Source organism: Lotus japonicus, chromosome 4 (assembly GCF_012489685.1).
Source record: "Lotus japonicus ecotype B-129 chromosome 4, LjGifu_v1.2".
Lineage (NCBI taxonomy): Eukaryota > Viridiplantae > Streptophyta > Magnoliopsida > Fabales > Fabaceae > Lotus > Lotus japonicus.
Window position 1 is genome coordinate 28,532,329 of NC_080044.1, and position 22,827 is coordinate 28,555,155.

Here is a 22,827-nt window from a genome sequence, read left to right on the forward strand (position 1 = left end):
CTTTTTGGTTACTAAAGTGACGCCACTGAAATCGGGGTGTTACAGTTCACCAATGCATTAATGATGAATAATGGGAATGGTTCATCATACGGTGAATAACGGGAATGGTTCACCAAGGATGAATAACGGGAATGGTTCATCCATAGTGAAGAACGGGAATGCTTCACTTGTGGCGAACGGGAACGCGTCACAATCCGGATCATATTGATTGCATTTCACGCATACATTCATTCTGACTGGGATTGTGTGCTGTTTGATTTATTGAAGCATTGTTAGAGCCATAACATGCTAGGATTATCTATATGTTTATATAACAACATATATATCTATACCCCATATCACATGTTGAGTGTATATCTACTTTATTCCGTGAGTTGACCCTAGCGCCTTGGCTTTGGTTTCATGTTTGTGTTTGGGCGGTCGGCCTGCTGCCAGATGTCGACGGTGGATTGGGATTCGATGGTCTCTCCCTCGGGGAGGATCAGGTTTGAGTTGGAGGACCGTACTGACGAACGTGGACGTCTGACGGAGGGAGTTCTACGATGCATGGAGCTGAGCTTCAACTTGCCAACTTCAGTTCGATGTGGACTCGGTTATGTGAGCAGTACTGGAAGGGTAGGTTTAGGCAGGCGTCATATTTTGTGTAGAGCTCTGATTCGTTTTACTTTTGGGACATGGTAGGTTCCTGATGCATGGCTTTTTGTGTGGTTCTCTTACTGAGGGATCACAGTGAGTCAGTCGGACCATAGGGGTCTTTGCTTAGGCCATTTTGAGGCCGACTTTCTTCTAGTGGGTTGTAATTATTAACTTTCTTACTCACACTTCCGGGTCTGTATATATTTTCCTGCGGGCACATTACTTTGGAGTCACTGTGAGTGCGCGTGACGTGGGAGTGCAGTTGAGGTTGTACATGTGTATATATTTGTATATTGGTTAGTTTAGTGGTTGGGTTATGTCTTTATTTTCTACTGCTTTACTTCAAAGGAATCAAACGAAAAAAAAATTATCTGTTTTTCCGCGTAAAGTTTATTTTTGGTTACTAAAGTGACACCCGGAAATCGGGGTGTTACATAGCACGACTAATATTCGCTTTAACCTAGATCAAGAACGCTAGTAAATAACTAATTTACATTTTAAGACGCGATGGAAATTAATTCCAAAAATCTTCAGAGAAATGTTTGAACTTCTCTTATTCGTCTATAAACAAGCGTTTCGATACGAAACCCTGGAATGTACGAACGTCAAATTCCAATACTCGGAAGTTTGCCGAAACCGAATCACTGATAGTTCAAAACCCTAAAATCAACGGACGATGAAGACTTTTTATATTCGGAGCTTCAAACGAAGATTCCACACGCAAGCACCTATTTCTTTCGATGTTTCTAATCTTTCTTCAGAAGGAAACTTTCTCATCCGACGTCATTTGGAAAAAGTAGTTCTGCAGTTTATTTTGATGCAGACTGCGTTCAAGTCATTTCCTCATTTAAAATGAACCCGGAGCAAGTATCGACCTTCTATGGAAGGATACTTAGCTTAAATTGCATAATATGACAACGTCATATTTATTCTAATTGTCTAACAATTATTCTTTATCTTAATTCTTACTCATTTCTTTGTCTATTGAACATTTTAATTTGCTCAAAGTGATCCTAATTTATATTTTATCATTTCACTAAACTCCTCATAATTTTTGGTACAAAAATATATCACCTTTATATTTTTCCTTTAATTCTATGAGCTAAATCATTTGGTGTCTAAATCAATTCATACCAATTTTAAAAATATCTTTTCAAAATATCAATCCAACCTTATCACTCCACGTCCCTCCAGCTTTGCCCCACCACATGTTAATATATTTTCCAAGCCCCTGAACACCATTAGACAAGGCAATGTACAAAGCCACAAACATATATATAAGGAAACTCAATTCCTTTCCTTTTCACGCACAAGCATCTAATCTTTCTTTCTTGTTTTTTTTTTTTTTTCTTCTTCTTGCTGCAGCAACAACACGCACACCATGCCTTCTAATTCTTCTCATCACCAATTTCTTCTTCATTTTTCCTTGTTGCAACAAACGACCCACGCACCATAGTCATTCATCACCATGCCAATTTTCTCATCACCCTTCAAGCACCAAACCCGCGAGCAGAAAGGGAGAGAGGGAGAAGAAGTTTTTTCGCCGTTTCTTGCCTGATCGTCTCACTGACAGTTGCTACGCGTAGGCCTCGAGGTACTGATGTTATTTCTTTCTTCTGATCTTAAATTCCTTCGCTTTTTGCTATGTCTTTCTGTGCTCTAAGTTTTGAGCTTTTTATAAAACTGTCCAAATAGGTTGATTTTAGTGTCTAAATATATTCTCTTCGTACCCAAGAACAAGAATACGTCATTATTATCGCCAAATTCCAGCCGGTTTGTCCTAGATCTCTATAACTGTGAAAATGACACATTTCTTCTAAAGTTTCTGTTTTTATCATCTAAAACTTGCGACTGAGCTTAGCCTCAGTAGGATTAGTTGTTCTAAATAATTTTAGGAACGTACCCATCTAATTTATTTTCAGAAATTCCAACTTTGAGTTTTCGAGCTAAAAACACTGACCAAAATACCCCTGTGTTAGTTTTCGACCCGATAATTTTTCTACGAGTTTCTCTGGCCTAGATATTTCCTAAGAATACCTAGGAATTAATTTAGATCGAAGAAAAAGTTTGGGAAAACCCTGTTTCTAGCACTGGCCGAAACTTGTAGTAATTGGACCGTGTCCAAAAATAATTTTTGGGTCTGTATGGCCTGAGCTATAGCGAAGCTCTCTCCGTTGTCAAAATTTTGGCTTTGGTTTCGTGTCATTCCGAGTTCTGTAGCTTGAGTTATGCGCATTTTAGCGAACAATGGTTCTGTCGTTTATTCGTGCTTAAATATTGTACTCTGAAGCTTCTTAAGCTTTGTCTAACGCTAGTTAGTATTGTTTTGACCGAATTGACTTGTTTTGATTGACTTTCGCTTCGTTTGCTCAAAGATTCGTTTGGAGGAACACTTGGAGCAGGAAAAGAGGAATGTGAAGGAGCCTTGCTTGAACACACTGGACGAGTTCGAGGTGAGGGCAACTTACTTGCTAGCTATTTTTGTGTGTAGGCGTCGATAAATTCGACTTGAATATATTGTGATAGTGAGTGGCAACTCACCATTACTAGCTAATGACCTAGAGTCGACTTGTTCGACTTATTTGTTAAATTCTGCACAAATATTGCATGAACTGTTCTGAAAAATGTTTTCTGGAGGCTTCGGCCGAGTGAACAGATTGAGGCGTGTGTCTCCGTTTTCTGGGCTTCGGCCGACATGGGAGAAGAGGATTTATCGCATTGATATGTTGATAATTGACTCGCATGCTTAACTATTAAATGGTTAACTATAGGCTATGTGATTATTTGTTCACATGATATTTGAATTACATATGAGATTACTTGTTCACATGATATTTGGATTATATTGATTATATTGTGTCTTTCTATTACGCACTTGAATTGCTGACTATATTGAATATACTGTGCAATTGTGCGAATGAGTGAGGAACGTCAAGATAGTGGATAACGGGTAGTTATGCCAGACTCCTGACGAGTTTTTGGATAAAGTTTGATGGGACGGACCGAGGTTCGTACCCTATTATTGTTTTATGGATCGAGACCTTCTCAAAGGAAAATTGAGTTTGAAAATGATATTGGAAAAAACCCCATTTGAATTCACGTAAGAACTTGGGTTGTTCTGTCTAAGGCAAGAAGGGCTTTTAATGGGGCATTGTGCCCGGCCAGCTTACCTGGGAACTTCTCGGGCCTTTACTTGGGTGATGATGGACCTTTTGTTTTGAGACCTTCTCCAGGGAATTATTGGAATTATGGGATCTTTGAAACTAATAGGATTAGAGATGAAACTTAAACAATTTCATAATGAACCTCCATAATGTATTAAACAACCTCAAAACCCTTAATATAATGATAAAAGACTCAGACGAAAGTTTAGGGCTTGAACATTAAGTTTTGAAAATGAGAAGTGTCGTCGGATCCAGGTTTCTGGGGATACCATTGTGCGTTGGCACTTTGCTCGATGAGCAAGTTTTATTGGTTGGCCAATCCAAGGGATAAGCCGGGGAACTAGTCAGTTCTGAGTATGTTGATACTCTTTTGCTCGTTGAGCAGTTTGTTTGGCCATCGAGATGGTGAGCCATGGTAAGTTGAAAGGTCACTGAGTGCGAGCTGCATTCTTTTGCTCGTGGAGCAGTTTGGTTGGCCATCGAGACGGTGAGCCAAAGTGACTATGAAAGTTACCAAGTGCGACTATCACTTCCTTGTTTACCTTAGGGTATTGTAGAGACAATGTACTCTAATTAGACACGCGTACCTTGGTGAGGACTTTTCGTTGTTTGGCTAACTATATTGCATTCATGCATACATTTCTTGGAAAGTGTGCTGCTTTCCGAAGGACGATCTCAAATCGGACTTCACAGGAGCGAGATGCTTCATTGGAGCGAGATGCTTCACAGGAGCGTGCTGCTTCACAGGAGCGAGATACTTCATAAAAGCGAGATGCTTTAGCGGAGCGAGATGCTTGGCTTGTCCCATCCATCGAGATGGTGACATTTTATCCGGATCATCTTTTGAGCATGACATTGCATTCACACGCCATGCACCTAACTATATTTGTTGATGTGTTGAACATCGTTATGTTATTTGTTTATTTGCTGAGATGCTAAATATTGTGTTGTTATTACAGATTTGTTAACATGTCATGTATATACCTTAGGGTAGGCAATACAGAACATATAAGTATATATACAACATATATATATATATATATACCCCCTTATTCTTCACTTGTTGCTTGTGTTAATTATCATATTCTGTGAGTTGACCCTCGCGCCTTGGCTTTGTGTGTATGGTTGTGTTTGGGCGGTCGGCCTGCTGCCAGACGTCCAACAGCTGATTCAAGATGGTTCGTCGTTCGGGGAGGATCCTGAGCGCGATGACTACTACTGAGCCTTCGACGTGGACCCGGACTTCATGCATGATCGGATGAGGGTCGATGTTAGGAGTGTAGTATATGGAGGATTGTTTTCACAGCTATGATTGTCATTTCTCATTTTGGGGCAGGGTAGGTCCCCGACTATTAGCTTTTGTGTGGTTCTCTTCCAGGAGGATCACAGGGAGTTTGTCGGGCATAGGAAGTCTTTCGAAGGCCGTTTGGGGCTGACTTATCTTCTTGAAAACTGTATTCATAAAACTCATGGCTCTGACCATGGGATGTACTTATTCGCCTGCGGGCACTATCTCCAATTACTTTATGTTTATTTTTTTTGGGTTGAGTCTTCATTATGTTAAGTCTTCTATTGAAAAGAAAACGAAAAAAATATTTACGCATTTCCCGCACTATTGATTTAAAGTCACTAAAGTGGCACCACCGAAATCGGGGTGTTACATTGTGGTATCATAGCTTGTCCAGTCTTTCGGGAGTCTTTGGGGAATAGGTCTTCTGTGCTAGGTTGTGTGACTCTGCAAAGAGTAAAAAAAAATTGATTGCCTGCCAAGCGATTTTTCGCTTAGAATTGATTGAAGTTATTGCTTAATCATATTGTATAGTCATAACAAATGCTATCTTATGATGAGTACTAACTGTTTGTCTAACTTAACAGAGCATGGTGAACGCTAACCAACTAGCGGAAATGATGGCCACTATGGCCCAAGCTGTAACTGCACAAGCTAACGATAACGCTCAAAGGCGTGCTGCTGAGGAGGCACGTGATCATCACCAACGTCAGAGAGAGGTAACTCTCGACCAAAACAAGGGACTCAATGACTTTAGGAGACAAGATCCTCCTAAGTTTACTGGTGGAACTGACCCTGACAAAGCGGATCTCTGGATCCAAGAGATCGAGAAGATTTTTGGTGTACTGCAAACTGCTAAAGGTGCCAAGGTGGGCATGGCTACATACCTTTTACTTAGGGATGCTGAATACTGATGGAGAGGCGCCAGAGGAACTATGGAAGCAAATGGAGAAGAAATTAACTGGAATTCTTTCCGAACTGCATTCCTGGAAAAGTATTTTCCAACTAGTGCTCGGGACGAGCGGGAGGCACAGTTTCTGACACTCTGACAAGGGAGCATGTTTGTACCTGAATTTGCTTCTAAGTTGGAGTCTCTGGCCAAACACTTCAAATTTTTCACCGACCATATCGATGAGCGCTACATGTGTAAGCGTTTCGTCAATGGACTGAGGCCAGATATCGAGGACTCTGTTAGGCCATTGGGAATTATGCGTTTCCAATCATTGGTTGAGAAGGCCACAGAGATTGAGCTGATGAAGAACAAGAGGTTGAATCGTGCTAGAATTGGAGGACCGGTAAGGTTAGGTTCTCAGAACTACCAAGGAAAAGGTAAATTCCAACAGAGGAGGTCGTATCAGCATCCGGAGGGGAGAAGTTTTACCCCAAGATCTTATAAGCCTTCGACTACTGCCACTCCAGGGGCAGGAAGCGAAGCAGCACACCCAGAGGTGACATGTTTCAGGTGTGGAAAGAATGGACACTATGCTAATGCATGTCTGAACCAAGGGCCTCGATGCTTCAATTGCAACCAGCCAGGGCATTTGGCCGTCGATTGTAGAGCACCCAAGGTGGAGCCAACTATTAATGCTGTGAAAGGAAAGCGTTCAGCTACAAGGGGGAGAGTTTACATCATGAACGGTGAAGGAGCTGAGGGGTTAGCTGGGGGTGAGCGCAAGAACGATGGTAACCTTCTAAATATTCCTTCTGATTTCTAGTATAACATACTTTATTACTCTCGTAGTATGTGCAACACACCTAACCGCCTTTACTGTCGAGCTTTGACTTTATAGTTATTACACCTATTAGGACTTTATCTGACTGTTGCTCGTGTTTTAACTATAGAAGTACACGAGGTTTAGAATAACACACTAAGCCTAGAAAGTAGTAATGCACCGATGCGATTATAAGGAAGCCAGAAGCTGAAGAAGGAATCTTAGAGAGATTCCTGATGAGTAGTATACGTATTATGTTGAGGGTGTGTGGTTCCGTATCAGAATCGATCGAGGATTATTCTCGGGTTTGGGAGGAAAGTTCGTGTTAAGTAATTGATTTTCTTTGGGAAGGAGTTGTCGTTTTAAGAAATGAATATTCATTTAAGAGGTATTAAAGAATTAAAGGCCATTAGAGGTCCAAACTTGGTGAAGGTTTAGGTTTTAAGTCTATGAATTCTTGTCTAAAGTGCGTAGGACTCGAAGTTTGTCAGAATTTGATTGAGAGATTAAGAAGTTGATTGACGAGATGGTGATCAAGTTACAGAAAGGAAAGTGTTAGTATCAAGATGAAAACTTGAGATATCATATTTGGACAAGTTTCTTATAGTCTAAGAGTGAATGGAAATAATTTATGAGGGAGAAGAAGCTGTATGTTAACCCTTCCAAGTGTGAATTTTGGCTGGAAGAAGTTAAATTTTTGGGTCATGTAATCTCTAAGGAAGGTATAGCTGTGGATCCAGCAAAGGTAGAAACAGTATTGGCATGGGAACAGCCAAAGACTGTGACGGAGATCAGGAGTTTTGTTGGTTAGGCTGGATACTATCGTCGATTCATCGAGAACTTTGCCAAGATTGTTGGACCTTTGACACAACTTACGAGGAAGGATCAACCTTTCGTCTGGACCGAAGCTTGTGAAACGAGTTTCCAGACGATGAAGGAACAGTATCCGGAACTTTTTGCTGAACCTTAAGTTTCGAGGACGAAACTTTCTTTTTGGAGGGTAGTAATGTGAGACCCAAATTTTTAAGTTTGGAATAAACCGAATAAAATTCCTTTTCACGATTAATTTGATGTAACGGGAAGAAAAATCTGAACAAGTGTTTATAGGATGGAATAGATTTGTGAAGGAGAAAGTTCAGGAAAAAGCTAAGGATTGTATCAAAGTCGATAAAAGTTATAGCACGACTAATATTCGCTTTAACCTAGATCAAGAACGCTAGTAAATAACTAATTTACATTTTAAGACGCGATGGAAATTAATTCCAAAAATCTTCAGAGAAATGTTAGAACTTCTCTTATTCGTCTATAAACAAGCGTTTCGATACGAAACCCTGGAATGTACGAACGTCAAATTCCAATACTCGGAAGTTTGCCGAAACCGAATCACTGATAGTTCAAAACCCTAAAATCAACGGACGATGAAGACTTTTTCTATTCGGAGCTTCAAACGAAGATTCCACACGCGTCCACCTATTTCTTTCGATGTTTCTAATCTTTCTTCAGAAGGAAACTTTCTCATCCGACATCAATTGCAAAAAGTAGTTTTGCGGTTTATTTTGATGCAGACTGCGTTCAAGTCATTTCCTCATTTAAAATGAATCCGGAGCAAGTATCGACCTTCTATGGAAGGATACTTAGCTTAAATTGCATAATATGACAACGTCATATTTATTCTAATTGTCTAACAATTATTCTCTATCTTAATTCTTACTCATTTCTTTGTCCATTGAACATTTTAATTTGCTCAAAGTGATCCTAATTTATATTTTATCATTTCACTAAACTCCTCATAATTTTTGGTACAATAATATATCACCTTTATATTTTTCCTTTAATTCTATGAGCTAAATCATTTGGTGTCTAAATCAATTCATACCAATTTTAAAAATATCTTTTCAAAATATCAATCCAACCTTATCACTCCACGTCCCTCCAGCTTTGCCCCATCACATGTTAATATATTTTCCAAGCCCCTGAACACCATCAGACAAGGCAATGTACAAAGCCACAAACATATATATGAGGAAACTCAATTCCTTTCCTTTTCACGCACAAGCATCTGATCTTTCTTTCTTGTTTTTTTTTTTTTTCTTCTTCTTGCTGCAGCAACAACACGCACACCATGCCTTCTAATTCTTCTCATCACCAATTTCTTCTTCATTTTTCCTTGTTGCAACAAATGACCCACGCACCATAGTCATTCATCACCATGCCAATTTTCTCATCACCCTTCAAGCACCAAACCCGCGAGCAGAAAGGGAGAGAGAGAAGAAGTTTTTTCACCGTTTCTTGCCTGATCGTCTCACTGACAGTTGCTACGCGTAGGCCTCGAGATACTGATGTTATTTCTTTCTTCTGATCTTTAATTCCGTCGCTTTTTGCTATGTCTTTCTGTGCTCCAAGTTTTGAGCTTTTTGTAAAACTGTCCAAATAGGTTGATTTTAGTGTCTAAATATATTCTCTTCGTACCCAAGAACAAGAATACGTCATTATCATCGCCAAATTCCAGCCGGTTTGTCCTAGATCTCTATAACTGTGAAAATGACCCATTTCTTCTAAAGTTTCTGTTTTTATCATCTAAAACTTGCGACTGAGCTTAGCCTCAGTAGGATTAGTTGTTCTAAATAATTTTAGGAACGTACCCATCTAATTTATTTTCAGAAATTCCAACTTTGAGTTTTCGAGCTAAAAACACTGACCAAAGTACCCCTGTGTTAGTTTTCGACCCGATAATTTTTCTGAGAGTTTCTCTGGCCTAGATATTGCCTAAGAATACCTAGGAATTAATTTAGATTGAAGAAAAAGTTTGGGAAAACCTAGTTTCTAGCACTGGCCGAAACTTGTAGTAATTGGACCGTGTCCAAAAATAATTTTTGGGTCTGTATGGCCTGAGCTATAGCGAAGCTCTCTCCGTTGTCAAAATTTTGGCTTTGGTTTCGTGTCATTCCGAGTTCTGTAGCTTGAGTTATGCGCATTTTAGCGAACAAAGGTTCTGTCGTCTATTCGTGCTTAAATATTGTACTCTGAAGCTTCTTAAGCTTTGTCTAACGCTAGTTAGTATTGTTTTGACCGAATTGACTTGTTTTGATTGACTTTCGCTTCGTTTGCTCAAAGATTCGTTTGGAGGAACACTTGGAGCAGGAAAAGAGGATTGTGAAGGAGCCTTGCTTGAACACACTGGACGAGTTTGAGGTGAGGGCAACTTACTTACTAGCTATTTTTGTGTGTAGGCATCGATAAATTCGACTTGAATATATTGTGATAGTGAGTGGCAACTCACCGTTACTAGCTAATGACCTAGAGTCGACTTGTTCGACTTATTTGTTAAATTCTGCACAAATATTGCATGAACTGTTCTGAAAAATGTTTTCTGGAGGCTTCGGCCGAGTGAACTGATTGAGGCGTGTGTCTCCGTTTTCTGGGCTTCGGCCAACATGGGAGATTAGGATTTATCGCATTGATATGTTGATAATTGACTCGCATGCTTAATTGTTAAATGGTTAACTATAGGCTATGTGATTATTTGTTCACATGATATTTGAATTACATATGGGATTACTTGTTCACATGATATTTGGATTATATTGATTATATTGTGTCTTTCTATTACGCACTTGAATTGCTGACTATATTGAATATACTGTGCAATTGTGCGAATGAGTGAGGAACGTCAAGATAGTGGATAACGGGTAGTTATGCCAGACTCCTGACGAGTTTTTGGATAAAGTTTGATGGGACGGACCGAGGTTCGTACCCTATTATTGTTTTATGGATCGAGACCTTCTCAAAGGAAAATTGAGTTTGAAAATGATATTGGAAAAAACCCCATTTGAATTCACGTAAGAACTTGGGTTGTTCTGTCTAAGGCAAGAAGGGCTTTTAATGGGGCATTGTGCCCGGCCAGCTTACCTGGGAACTTCTCGGGCCATTACTTGGGTGATGATGGACCTTTTGTTTTGAGACCTTCTCCAGGGAATCATTGGAATTATGGGATCTTTGAAACTAATAGGATTAGAGACGAAACTTAAACAATTTCATAATGAACCTCCATAATGTATTAAACAACCTCAAAACCCTTAATATAATGATAAAAGACTCAGACGAAAGTTTAGGGCTTGAACATTAAGTTTTGAAAATGAGAAGTGTCGTCGGATCCAGGTTTCTGGGGAAACCATTTTGCATTGGCACTTTGCTCGATGAGCAAGTTTTATTGGTTGGCCAATCCAAGGGATAAGCCGGGGAACTAGTCAGTTCTGAGTATGTTGATACTCTTTTGCTCGTTGAGCAGATTGTTTGGCCATCGAGATGGTGAGCCATGGTAAGTTGAAAGGTCACTGAGTGCGAGCTGCATTCTTTTGCTCGTGGAGCAGTTTGGTTGGCTATCGAGACGGTGAGCCAAAGTGACTAGGAAAGTTACCAAGTGCGACTAGCACTTCCTTATTTACCTTAGGGTATTGTAGAGACAATGTACTCTAGTTAGACACGCGTACCTTGGTGAGGACGTTTCGTTGTTTGGCTAACCATATTGCATTCATGCATACATTTCTTGGAAAGTGTGCTGCTTTCCGAAGGACGATCTCAAATCGGACTTCACAGGAGCGAGATGCTTCACAGGAGCGTGCTGCTTCACAGGAGCGAGATACTTCATAAAAGCGAGATGCTTTAGCGGAGCGAGATGCTTGGCTTGTCCCATCCATCGAGATGGTGACATTTTATCCGGATCATCTTTTGAGCATGACATTGCATTCACACGCCATGCACCTAACTATATTTGTTGATGTGTTGAACATCGTTATGTTATTTGTTGATTTGCTGAGATGCTAAATATTGTGTTGTTATTACAGATTTGTTAACATGTCATGTATATACCTTAGGGTAGGCAATACAGAACATATAAGTATATATACAACATATATATATATATATACCCCCTTATTCTTCACTTGTTGCTTGTGTTAATTATCATATTCTGTGAGTTGACCCTCGCGCCTTGGCTTTGTGTGTATGGTTGTGTTTGGGCGGTCGGCCTGCTGCCAGACGTCCAACAGCTGATTCAAGATGGTTCGTCGTTCGGGGAGGATCCTGAGCGCGATGACTACTACTGAGCCTTCGATGTGGACCCGGACTTCATGCATGATCGGATGAGGGTCGATGTTAGGAGTGTAGTATATGGGGGATTGTTTTCACAGCTCTGATTGTCATTTCTCATTTTGGGGCAGGGTAGGTCCCCGACTATTAGCTTTTGTGTGGTTCTCTTCCAGGAGGATCACAGGGAGTTTGTCGGGCATAGGAAGTCTTTCGAAGGCCGTTTGGGGCTGACTTATCTTCTTGAAAACTGTATTCATAAAACTCATGGCTCTGACCATGGGATGTACTTATTCGCCTGCGGGCACTATCTCCAATTACTTTATGTTTATTATCTTTGGGTTGAGTCTTCATTATGTTAAGTCTTCTATTTGAAAAGAAAACGAAAAAAATATTTAGGCATTTTCCGCACTATTGATTTAAAGTCACTAAAGTGGCACCACTGAAATCGGGGTGTTACAGTAGGATTAGTTGTTATAAATGTCGTTAGGAACACGCTCATCAAATTTATTTCTCAAAATTCCGACTTTGAGTTTTCGAGCTTAAAACACTGACCAAAATACCCATGTGTTAGTTTTCGACCCGATAATTTTTCTGAGAGTTTCCCTGGCCTAGATATAGCCTAAGAATACCTAGAAATTAAATTAGATCGAAGAAAAAGTTCGGGAAACCCTATTTTGATAGTGGCCAAAACTTATGTGCTATGGTACCGTGTCCAAAAATAATTTTTGGGTCTGTATGACCTGAGTTATAGCGTAGCTCTCTCCGTTGTCGAAATTTTGGCGTTGGTTTCGTGTCATTCCGAGTTCTGTAGCTCGAGTTATGCACGTTTCAGCGAATAAAGTGTTTTTGTACAAAACTTGAATCGAGTCAAAACTCATCCATTCGGGGGAAGCCCTTCCATTCGTGCCTAAATGTTGTACTCTGAAGCTTCTTGAGCTTTGTCTAACTTTAGTTAGTATTGTTTCGATTATATCGACTCGTTTTGATTCATTATTGCTTTGTTTGCTCAAAGGTTCAATTGTGAAAACTTTGGGGTTGACTGAACAAGCTTGTGAGGGAGACCTACACCGCGAGACTGGAACAACTCGAGGTGAGGGCAACTTACCTTGCTAGCTAATGTTTTAGGCGTCGATGAACTCGACTTGATTTATTGTTTATGCACTTGATTGTGATTGACTGAGAAATGTTTTCTGGAGGCTTCGGCCGAGTGAACTAATTGAGACGTGTGTCTCCGTTTTCTGAGGCTTCGGCCGACATTGGTGATTGAGATTTATTTATCGCTTTGATTTGCCATTGATTGATTCATATGTTGTACTTGCTAAATGGATAATCATAGGCTATGTGAATACTTGTGCACATGATTTGCTGGATTATATTGATTATACTGTGCAATTATACGAATATTTGTGGAACGTCAGAGTGTGGGGAACGGGTAGTTATGCCATACTCAAGATGAGGATTTGGGAAAGTTTGACGGGACGAACGGAGGTTCGGGCCTTGTTATTGTTTTAATGGATCGAGACCTTCTCTGGGAATTACTTGGGATGATGGGATCTTTTAAACTTATAAGATTAGAGATCAACCTAAATGGAAACTATTTTACAAGGAAAATTCATAATACACTAAACAACCTCTGAACCCTTTAAATAATGATAACAATGTCAGATGAAAGCTTAGGGCTTGGATATTAGTTTTGGAAAATGAGAAGTGTCGCTGAATCCAAGTTTTGGGGAAACTAATAAGTTTCTGAGTACGTTGATACTCCTGTGCTCGATGAGCAGTTTTATTGTTTGGCTATCTAAAAGATAAGTCGGGAAACTAATAAGTTTATGAGTATGTTGGTACTTTTCGCTCGATGAGCAGTTTGTTGTTTGACTATCTAGAGGATAAGTCGGGGAACTATAAGTTTCCAAGTACATTGGTACTCCTTCGCTCTTTGAGCAGTTTATTTAGCCATCCAAAGGATGAGCCGAGAAGCTTCACTGAGGCGTGAGACTTCGTGAAAGCATGAAACTTCACTGAAGCGTGAGACTTCGTGAAAGTGTGCAAATTCACTGAAGCGTGAGACTTCGTGAAAGTAGAAACTTCACTAAGGCGGGAGACCTCGTGGAGACGGGAACCTTCGCTGAAGTGGGAGACTTTGCGGAGGCGTGAAACTTCACTGAAGCGTGAGACTTCGTGAAGGTGTGAAACTTCATTGAAGCGGGAGACTTCATGAAGGCGCGAAACTTCACTGAAGCGTGAGACTTCGTGAATGCGTGAAAAATTCACTGAAGCGTGAGACTTCGTGAATGTGTGAGATTTCACTGAAGCGTGAGACTTCGTGAATGCGTGAAACTTCACTGAAGCGTGAGACTTCGTGAATGTGTGAGATTTCACTGAAGCGTGAGACTTCGTGAAAGCGTAAGACTCCATTGAAGCGTGAGACTTCATGGAAGCGTGAGATTTCATCGTCGTTTACCCTAGGGCAAACGACATGAAACATTTGTTTAGTTAGACACTTGTGCGTTGGGAGGACGATACATTGTTTGACTAACCTTATCACCTAACTTCATATGTTGAGATTTTGATGATTTGATATTGGTGAACATTGTTATGTTATTTGTTGAATTGTTGAGATATTGAATATTGTGTTGTTACTAGAGATTCGATAACATGCCATGTATATACCTTAGGGTAGGCAATGCAGAATTTACATGTATATATACAACATATATATATACCCCCTCATTCTTCACATGTTTCTTGTATTATCTACTATATTCTGTGAGTTGACCCTAGCGCCTTGGCTTTGTGTTCATGTTTGTGTTTGGGCGGTCGGCCTGCTGCCAGACGTTCAACAGTTGATTCGTGATGGTTCGTCGTTCGGGGAGGACCCGGAGCGAAATGACTACTACTGAGCCTTCGACGTGGACCCGGACTTCATGCAGGATCGGATGAGGGTCGTAGTATATCGGGTATCGTTGTCATAGCTCTGATTGTCATTTCCTATTTTGGGGCAAGGTAGGTCCCCGACTATTAGCTTTTTGTGTGGTTCTCTTCTATGAGAATCACTTGGAGTTTGTCGGACGTAAGAGGTCTTTTGGAGGCCGTTTTGGGCTGACTTACTTTCTTGGAGAACTATATTTATAAAACTTATGACTCTGGCTATGGGTCGCACTTGTTTGTCGTTGGGCAATACTTTTAGTTACTTGATGTTACTTCCCGTCACTTGAGGACACTCGTGACGATGTTTTTAGTTGCAGCGAGGGCTGTACTTATATCGTATGTTAGTCGCTGTTAATCGCGATTGGGTTGAGTCTTTATTTCGACAAGTCTTTTTATTTAAAAAGAAAACGAAAAAAAAAATATCTGCTTTTCCGCTTTACTTGATTTTTGAGTTACTAAAGTGACACCCGAAAATCGGGGTGTTACAGCCGGAGCTTTAAGTTCGCAAGATCGGCGAAAGGAACCAGTATGAGGGTCAGGGACGAATATGAGAACAGTTGACAGTAAGTGATGAATGATGGAAAGAGGAAGAATTTAAAGGCTAGGGAGAATAGCGGTTGGGAAATCGAGCCTCGACGTGGCAAGGTAAAATGATTACTCGAGGGAGTGTGACACAGATTTCGGGAAGTGGGAACCACGCATTAAGCGAAAGGTTACAACGACTGAAGCTCATTGGTTCAAATTCAAATCGACAGGTTCAATTGTGATTTGAATGGGCATTTCGGGAATAGCAGTTGAGGTTTTGTAGATTCATTGACATTTGCGCTGTTTTAGCACATTACATGTGGTGTACACGCGTCAAGACATCGTGGACTCCGGCGGCCACAGCTAAAATCAAGGCGAGGGAACCAAGCGCCATCTCCACAAGCCCACTTGTGGACTCAAGCCGCCAGGGGAACATAGCAAGAAGTTCAAAATGTTAATTTTTAAAAGCTTTAATTACCAAGCCATGTTGGCAGTTGTCTCTGTTGTTAGACCTTAAGTTTTAGCATTAATTAGCTTCTCATGGTCGTCGCCTTAGTTTTTCTACTTAAAGACACACTTAGCTCTCATGCTTTGAGCTCGGTGTCTTGTGGACTTGTGGACTGGGCGAGACCCCAGGGTCCCTCGCCCAGGAGCGCCAGCTTAGAGCGACGAGCAGATCAGGGACTTGAGCCTCCTCCCAGAGGCCCAACCGGCCCATTAGGAAGGGATAGAGGCGCCAATCCCAACTCCACATCTATAAATAGGGGATGAATACCAATTGTAAAGGACTTTTGGCTCATTTGAGAAATAATAAGATTGAAATTCAGTTACTTTCTCTCTCTAAAGCGGTTACGCTCTCATTCTCTCTAGGAATCTCACATCACATTTCTTACACTCTAGGTACTATACCTCATCTCAATGTTCATGGATAGAACAGTTAGGTTGTTTTATAATTTTATTGATTTAATAGATGTGTTTATGAGTTTTGTTTGAGTTTTGGTGTGCAATTTTCATTTCAAGTAATGTGGGTGCTTCTGGTGTAAGCTTGTTCTCCGTGCACAATCATGCTCTTGACAATCCGACCAGTAAAATTGAAAATTGAAAATCTATGTTTCTTGAACCACATATTTTTCTTAAGAGGTTTTGGTTTTAGTGAACAATTGTGTGTTGGTTTCCATACCTATTTCTTCTCTTTTTTTTAAAGATACTTTTTTTTTATATAAAGTACTTCTTCTTAAATCTTAATATAATGTAGCGTGACTTGGGCAAGAAATGGCTAGCTGGGTCGAGCAGCTTGGGCCTTGAATGATAGCATAATGAAATGAATAAATTCAATGCTTCAATTATTCAAAAAAAAAAATCAATGCTTCAAAAAAAAACAAAAAGGAAAAATTATAATTGATTTTTGGCTTAATCCTCAAATTGGTTCCTGTCTTTGTGTCGCCGTCTGATCTAAGTCCCTCACCGGAAAAATTTGTGAAAAAGGTCCTCATCAATGCAAAACGTCTGGGGCAGGTCCTCACCGGAGCCTGGAGCTCCGACGAGTCATGATTTGGCACGCTGACTAGGATGAATGAGCTGACATGGCTTTAAAAAACATTAAAAAAATTACATGTAAGATTAACTACCCCAATTAACCAAAATTAATTAAGTAATCATAATTTAATTTAATTAAAAAATCCAAATTCTCCCCAAATCCCACAAGTTCATCCGTTTCTGTTCTTCTGATTCACACAAATTCTCCCCAAACAAAACCAAATGGCTCCATGTTCCTCTCTCCTTCTCTCCCGCTCATTCATCTGTTTCTGTTCTATGGATTTCTTCAGATGGAGAAGGTGAGAATGGAGGTAGATGAAAAACGCAAGAGGCATGCGAAGAGGCTAATTAAAGCAGTTGAAATGGGCGTGATGAAGATGGAAGATGAGATTGAGAAGATTGGGAAATTGAACTCGGCTCTAGTGAAAGGGTGAAATAAGAACCCAGAAAACCCATAAATAAGAACCCCATAAAATCCTAGAGGGAAAAAATCCCCAGATGCATCTGGTTCTGCAACATCAAGAGGCTCATGAAAAAACCCAGATCTGACGAACGTGGATGGCGACAAAGCAGAGGTTCGAGACAAACCCAGATCTAACCACCTTCACGTTCGCAGCCAGGACGACGAGGAGTTTGTGTTCGCCCACCGTGGAGTGGAAACAAGGCGAATGAATTCGACACAGTGATGATGAGAAGGAGAAATCATGTGGGATAAGAAGAGAAACAGAAATTTGATTTGGATTTTCCTTGACAAGTTGGTAGCAATTGTTCAGCCACCCTTCATTATCAATTCGACGGCGTAGTGAGTAATCACGTTGAGATTTTGAGTTTGATGTAATGGAAAGGGGTTTTTGGGTTAGAATGATGATTGATGAATATAATGAAGATGGACCAGTGGATGAAATTAGAGTTAATTTTGTTAAATGATTTTTATTTTTGTTAATTAAATTAAATTTCTGATGTGTTATTTTTTATTTTATTTTTTAATCCACGTAAGCATTATTAAACCAGTCAGCGTGTCAAATCATCACTCGCCGGAGCTTCGGGCTCCGGTGAGGACCTACCCCAGACATTTTGCATTGATGAGGACCTTTTTCACAAATTTTTCCGGTGAGGGACTTAGACCAGACGGCGACACAAAGACAGGGACCAATTTGAGGATTATTTTTTTGCAACAAATTCGATCGAATCCAATCTGCAAAGAGAGTTGCAGGATCGTGGAATTTTCCTGTGATAGTACTGAACTACTGATATTGCTTTGTTAATCCATGAAGATGTAATGACTAGCTACTTTTTCTTAACCGTGAATAACACTTACCACTTTCAATTGTGAGAACTGAATTTCCACAACTATTCCCAATATAGTCCTATCATTCCCATCACTTATTAATATTACCGGCATCAAAGTGGTTGAAGAGTTGAGCTACCCAACCAAACCATTTTAAATTCGGTAACCAGAAAAACACACACACCATCTTTCAATTTCCCCCTCAATATTTAACACCTTTAAATTATTCGTCATTCAATCTTGTGAGTTTTCTGTGTTTGTTTCTCCGCCCAGATCTCAGTTCATCCCTTCTTCAATGGCTGGTTTCCTCTCACTTCTCAGGCGCCTCTACCTCACCCTTTACAACTGGACCGTTTTCTTCGGATGGTATTACATTCATTCATTCACTCACTCACCCTTTATATGTTCAACCCTGTTACCATTTTTCTCAAATTCTGTCTCTCAATTTGTGCAGGGTTCAAGTTCTGTATCTTGTTCTGAAGACGTTGAAGGAATCTGGCCATGAACATGTTTACAGTGCTGCAGAAAAGCCTTTGATTTTGGCTCAAACTGCAGCTGTATTAGAGGTATTTGAGTGAAAAGTTTTGATTTTGATGAGCTGTGGACATACCCTTTCGTTTGTTTTCTCTGAATTGTGTTAAGTTTCTTGTGGGAATTATCTAAAACTTCTCTTTTTTTTTTCTTTTTCTTTTGGTGCGGTGTTGTGTTGCCTGGTGTGCTAGATTCTTCATGGTTTGGTAGGTGAGTAACCCCTTCCTCAATATACAGGCTTGAATTCTTAATGAAGATGGAATTTGATGTTAGAGTTAGTTTGTTTATGGACTTTGTTGATTTATTTTTTCAATGATGAAGGGCTGGTGAGGTCTCCAATAACAGCAACATTGCCTCAGATAAGTTCAAGGTTGTTCCTGGTTTGGGGAATCTTGTGGAGTTTCCCAGAGGTGAACACAAATTTGAGCATTTTGTTTTCCTGTTGATGTCATGTAATTCATTAATTCAGCATTCAGTTACATTCTCTTACTGTGAAGTTGCCACATTTTTTGAGTGACAGACTCGAACTCATGTACTCGTTAGCTCCTTGCTGATCAGCTGGTCTATCACAGAGGCAAGTCTTTCATGATTGCTCTTTTCTTTCATGTGACATTCACATTGTCTGTTTCGTACTCTTTTATGGAACACTTTCTGCATAATGATGATATTACTAATATAATCCACCCCACCCCCCAAAAAAATTATAAAAGGTAAGTTTCAATGAATTTAACACACTGAGGGTGAGCACTAAGTTTTCAATATTTTTGTTGTAATTTCTATTACCATTTATTTCGATTTCCTGTTTGCATTTTGCAACTTCAACTATGATACTAGATGCAAAACTACAGTAAATGTATTACTTAGCAATGTGAATCCCATGTCATTGGAGATTGCTAATTCAGGGTATAAATTCTGTTCATAAGAGTTGGCTGTTAAAACCAAGGAAAGTGTAGGGTGTAGAATGTGCTGGGAAACACTTGCCTTAGGTCTCCCGGTCACTGATCTAGCAAGAAAAGAGAAACACAGAATTAGGGCCACAGGAACTGAATTATCCACAGGTAGCCTCTTTTGCTATCGTCAAAATAGCCTCTAATGAAATTGATATGAATTGTGGAATTATTTCCCTATAACTGTCCATTTTACTGTTTAACAGAAAATATTTCTATTTTAGAGATAAACCTTCATTAAGTGGACCATTATTAAACTGATCAGCTGATTATATTGAGATATTCTTTTATTACATTTGTGAGTGCATATATATCTTTATTTACTGTCTGAAATGGAGTTATTGCTGGTCTCTCTTTATGATGAACGTGGGAGTCAAGTTCTTCTGTCACAGTTATATAGGCTATCTTGAGAGACAATTAAAAGCCTGGTGCTGAAGAAATGAAAATAGTGCAACGGGATGTTGATGATTTTAATAATTAGTCACTTGAGATTGTCTACCTTACATAAAAAGTTAAATTTATAGATTTGATAGTTATAAGAACCTAATAGTTTTAATGTAGTGGCAGGGTTGACTGTGGTCCTTTTGGCTTGGTACCCCAATTGCCCCTGTAATTGTTATTTTGTTTCCCACAAGTCCGTAACCATATCCTTTGTTTTGGAGGACCATGGGTGACGAGGCTGATTGAAAGGGAAAGAGAAGAATTAATGAAGATCAATATTCATCTTCTTCTTTGTTGTTACAACTGCAGATCATTCGCTATCTTTTCTTTGGATTTAAGGAAGCTTTTGGATTTGCCCCATCATGGCTTTTGTGGCTCAGGTATGAAGTTGAGTGTTAAGGTTTCATTATGGAGTTAAATATATTTTACTCTAATGTTGACCAACACTTTCCCTTTGCAGATATAGCACCTTCTTAGTTCTCTATCCAACAGGCATAAGCAGTGAAGTTGGTTTGATATACATTGTCCTGCCATTCATCAAGGTAAAGAATTTGAATAGTAAATGTTCGTATAGTCTTTAGAACCTTATCAACTTTAAGCCTGCTAATGTTAATTACCAATATATATCTAGCTCTTCTGCCCTTATATTTATCAATCATCAATCAAAAGGCAAAGCCTTCTAAGAGGACTTCCTGAACACAAGGAGGGACTGGTATTTCTTAATTGCTGGTTCAATGTCATGAGATTTCTTAATTCATAAAAGAGAAATGAGGAGAGTTGATAATCTATTACTGACGATTGACTCTACTGGAACTATTTGATTAGCTGGTTTATAAGAACTTGGAACATCGAGTTAATTACAGTATCTTTCAGGCATCTGAGAAGTATTGCATAAGGATGCCCAATACATGGAACTCATCATTTGATTACTTCTACGCCGCGATTGTTTCATTGGGAATCTACGTTCCAGGCATGACCAAAACATCTTTCTTACCACTGATTCTTAAGCTAATATTTGTTTCACTGACCTTGCATTTAACTGATGGAAGGGCATAATTATATGCAGGTAGTCCTCACATGTATAGGTACATGCTTGCACAGAGGAAGAAAGCCCTCTCCAAATCGAAGAGAGAATAACAGCAGCGGTTTTCATTAATTTTAGGCCAAACACGGGACACACAGACATGCCATGTCTTGGTTTGAACCGACATGTAATTCGGCAAACTCTTGCTTTTATTGTTAATGTATCATGAAAAGATAACTTAACTAATTATTATGTTCTTCGATATCATGGTGCAAAACAGCTTCCTATGGTTGACTAGTGTTTCTAACTGCTGCAATAGGCGTTCAACATGAAGCAAAAACCATTATAGTACAACATGAAATGGCAGAGAAATGACAAAGCATGAGCAACTAGAGTGCATGAAATTAGGGTACCAAAAGTAATTTGTTCATAGCTCCATTACTTCTCACACCTGGAAAAAGACAAAAACAGAAGAGGAATAAGAGATGATATGTGATGTGATAGGAAAATAAAACATTTATAAATAGAAAGTGAGTTATCACCTAAAAAATAGAAAGTGAGTTGAAATGCGAAGAGAAAATGAGTGTGAATGTATTAAAACCCAATGAAATGCGAATCAAAGCAAGTTAATCTACCTTATAATTGCATACATAGATGCAACTTTAAGAAATAGGAGTGTTCACACAGGTCTATAGGGGGCCAAATTTAGTACTTCCTCCGTTCCTGATCTTTTGTTGTTTTAACTTTTGGTCTAAATTTCAAAACTTTTGTTGTTTTACAAATCCAATGCATTTTTTCTCAATTTATTCCATGTATACTCTCATTTAATATTATATCTCTCACCTACCACCTCTTATTTTCACCAATCAAAATCATAGCAAGTTTCTTAACCAATAATTATCATTCTCTCTCTTCACTCTAACTCAACATTATATAGGGGTGTTTATGTCAACAAATATATGAATGATTGCACTTTTAAACAATGTGCATAACCTTAAACAACAAAAGATCAGGAACGGATGGTGTATAATTTTTGTTCTGGTATATAGCTAAAGTCACGATTCCTTGGGATCTAGGGATCCTCAGATCTAGGGTTAATCTCATGTCTAGTGTTAGTCTCTGATCTAAGAGTAGAGTTCGCTTTAGCCAAAAGAGAGTGCCTCCTATATTAAGTCTTGAGTCTAGCCTTTTGGATTTTTTGTATTTTTATCTTGTTTCATAATTTTTCAAAACATCTTCAAAATTAGATTCCAAGCAACATAATTTTTGGAATTTTTTGTATTTTTGTCTTTGTTCAACGGGTGAGGAAACAGGGTCGCAAGTTCCGGTTTGGGTTCGTTAGATTTCCTTCTAAGAAGGAGGCTTTGGCAGCTATTCGCTATGTGGATGGGTATCAAATTGGAGGTGAGTTTCTTTCTGTTGCTTTGACTAAGCCTCCGATCCAAGTGAGTATTGGGAAGGCCAGGGTCAAAGATTGGACGACACAGATATATGAGCTTTGTTCGCCATCTCAGTTGGAGTTTGGTTCTGCTATGGGTTCAAAGTCTTGGAAGGAGGTTTTGATTGGGAAGAAGACTGATACCAGTGTCTCGCTCTTTTCGCTAGGAGAGGGTGAGATGTTGACAGAGGCCCTTTGATGCCTAATGTGGCTTTGATTCTTGAAATTGACACCTAGTTTGGTCGGACTCGGCGTGACGTGGTGACGACTAACGAGGAGAG

At 39.5% G+C, this 22,827-nt stretch overlaps 1 protein-coding gene and 1 long non-coding RNA gene across 2 annotated transcripts; both read left to right on the forward strand.

Moving 5' to 3' along the window:
- The first annotated feature begins 1,801 nt into the window (after positions 1-1,801).
- Positions 1,802-5,404, forward strand: LOC130710898 (uncharacterized). The gene is made up of 3 exons (XR_009010498.1): positions 1,802-2,230; positions 3,012-3,089; positions 4,955-5,404. It is a non-coding gene; the product is annotated as an uncharacterized LOC130710898 (long non-coding RNA).
- Positions 5,405-18,080: 12,676 nt separating this feature from the next.
- Positions 18,081-21,370, forward strand: LOC130710896 (very-long-chain (3R)-3-hydroxyacyl-CoA dehydratase PASTICCINO 2A). Its single transcript, XM_057560283.1, has 10 exons — positions 18,081-18,327; positions 18,439-18,531; positions 18,620-18,731; positions 18,888-18,906; positions 19,018-19,106; positions 19,217-19,270; positions 20,394-20,464; positions 20,545-20,626; positions 20,958-21,054; positions 21,151-21,370. The coding sequence occupies exons 2-10, from the start codon at positions 18,461-18,463 to the stop codon at positions 21,219-21,221; spliced, it is 666 nt and encodes a 221-aa protein (XP_057416266.1). The 5' UTR covers positions 18,081-18,327; positions 18,439-18,460; the 3' UTR covers positions 21,222-21,370.
- The last annotated feature ends 1,457 nt before the right edge of the window (positions 21,371-22,827 follow it).